Source organism: Penaeus monodon, chromosome 25, assembly GCF_015228065.2.
Source record: "Penaeus monodon isolate SGIC_2016 chromosome 25, NSTDA_Pmon_1, whole genome shotgun sequence".
NCBI classification, from domain to species: Eukaryota; Metazoa; Arthropoda; class Malacostraca; order Decapoda; family Penaeidae; genus Penaeus; species Penaeus monodon.
The window spans coordinates 33,355,442-33,357,198 of record NC_051410.1 but is presented as its reverse complement, the minus strand read 5'-3'; the positions used below and the strand labels follow the sequence as shown (position 1 = coordinate 33,357,198).

At 48.0% G+C, this 1,757-nt stretch overlaps 1 protein-coding gene across 1 annotated transcript in view; it reads right to left on the bottom strand.

Annotated features, from left to right (window-relative positions):
* Positions 1-1,757, bottom strand: part of LOC119589156 — a gene marked incomplete in the record, with an annotated part of 81,195 nt that overhangs the window by 56,167 nt on the left and 23,271 nt on the right. The window contains 2 exon segments of the mRNA XM_037937735.1: positions 47-106; positions 864-1,708. Of these exon segments, the coding sequence (XP_037793663.1) occupies positions 47-106; positions 864-1,445 (642 nt within the window).

The window sequence follows — 1,757 nt, the reverse complement described above, 5'->3', positions numbered from 1 at the left end:
CCTGAATAAAATATTCAAGGAAGTAATAATTTGGGTACATACATACCTGAATGGAGTGCATGTGAGGGGCCGGTATGATGGTAGCTGGGAGGTTGTGAGGCGCCGTCTGGAAAAAAACGTCTATATTATTCATAATTAACAAATAGAATTCTCAAGATTATATAAACTTCCCCTTTTCACACCATGAATACTGAAAATGAGTAAATAACTGAAAAAACATAATGGAAAAAATTACCGTATAAAGAACTTTCCACTCTGCCTCCTCACTTCATAAATCAACAGTCAATGCTTGTGCCCCGTAACTGAATGTCTTATCTCAAAATAAAGACTTTCAACTCATTCTAATTTTGCCGAAATTCAAATTCATTTCTAAAATAAAGTGAGAGTTCAAACACTCTTCCGTAACACTAACTCGGATTTTCCCCCCATGGCTGTACGGAACAACCTTGTACACCCTTTGCCTTCTCAATTTTGGGTAAATAAAACCCGGGTCTCACTTTAGAGCACTGCCAGGTTTATACTCATCACTCTTCTTTTATCCTCGTTTTACAGTTACACGCCCCTTGTAGCCTATTAAGTGCTTCATTGGTTTTTCTACTTTTTTGTTAATTTTCCTTCTTAGTAATTTGCGCTCACGGTCCCTGTTTTGCTAGTTTTCTTTCTTTTGTAAAGTTGCTATTGATAGAATCTAAAAGTAACATTTGTTTACCAGTCAAAGAATAGAGCATATAAATAATCAATACAAATTGGCTTCTAGAGCAATCTTTATAGACAAAACCTGAACAGGCCCTCATCTAATTCTCTTATGGTCATGAATTTGAATTTGACTTAAAGTTTTGCTTTACAGAAAGATTTGGCCTCACCTTAGTAACGAGCTTGTGCTGAGCGTTAGCCGAGCCGTTGTGCCGCTGCTCGTTCGCAATAAGCTTCTGCTCGTGCTGTTCCTGGATTTCATTCTCAGTAATGTTGCCGATATCAGCACTGCGCTCTGCTGGCTTCTCATGACTTTGATTACTGTTTGCTTTCTTTTCTTTGGACGTCCTTCCGGGGATAAGGGACGTGAGGAAACCACTCAGCCCTCCTTTGCCCGTTCGCCCGATTTCACTCTTGGTGCTGGGCTCCAGGGGCGTCGTGTGCTTGCTGCTGAGGCCCCCTTGGGAGCCATCGTTGTGGATGAGATCCTGGCGGCGCCGGATCTGCATCGCCGTCTCGTAGCTGTGGTCGGAGGCGACGGAGGTGCGGTCCGCGTGGTGCGGCTCCACTTTGGTCCACGGCTGATCCGGCGACGGCGTCCGCTTCAGTCGCGGACTAATTCTCCTCAGGAAAGCTCCGAAGCCTCGGTGCCGGCGCCCCCCGACGGGCTGCGGACCGGAGGCAGCCGAGTACGGGAGGGTGCTCGCCTTCTGGCTCACCGGCCGGGCTGCTCGAGGCGTGAGCTTCTCCATCACGGCGACACTCACGGCGGGTCGAGGGCCAGAGGGCTGCGCAACTGCGCTGACGTCTCGCGCGCTGCGACTGAATCCCCTCCACACCCGGTACTTGGTCGTGCCTCCGCTGTGAGGGGAATTCGTTGTACGTGGTGTCAGGAAAAGAGAAGGAGTCAGCAAGAGCGTCGTCAGCAAACAGCCTTCAGACCTGCTCGCGACGGGCTGGCAGTTCACACTCACGCGGTGTAGATCGTCACAAGATTTGGTGGAAACTGGAGGATCTGAAAACAACAGATGTGAAATAAAACAGTCTGTGGGTCCCTTGATATC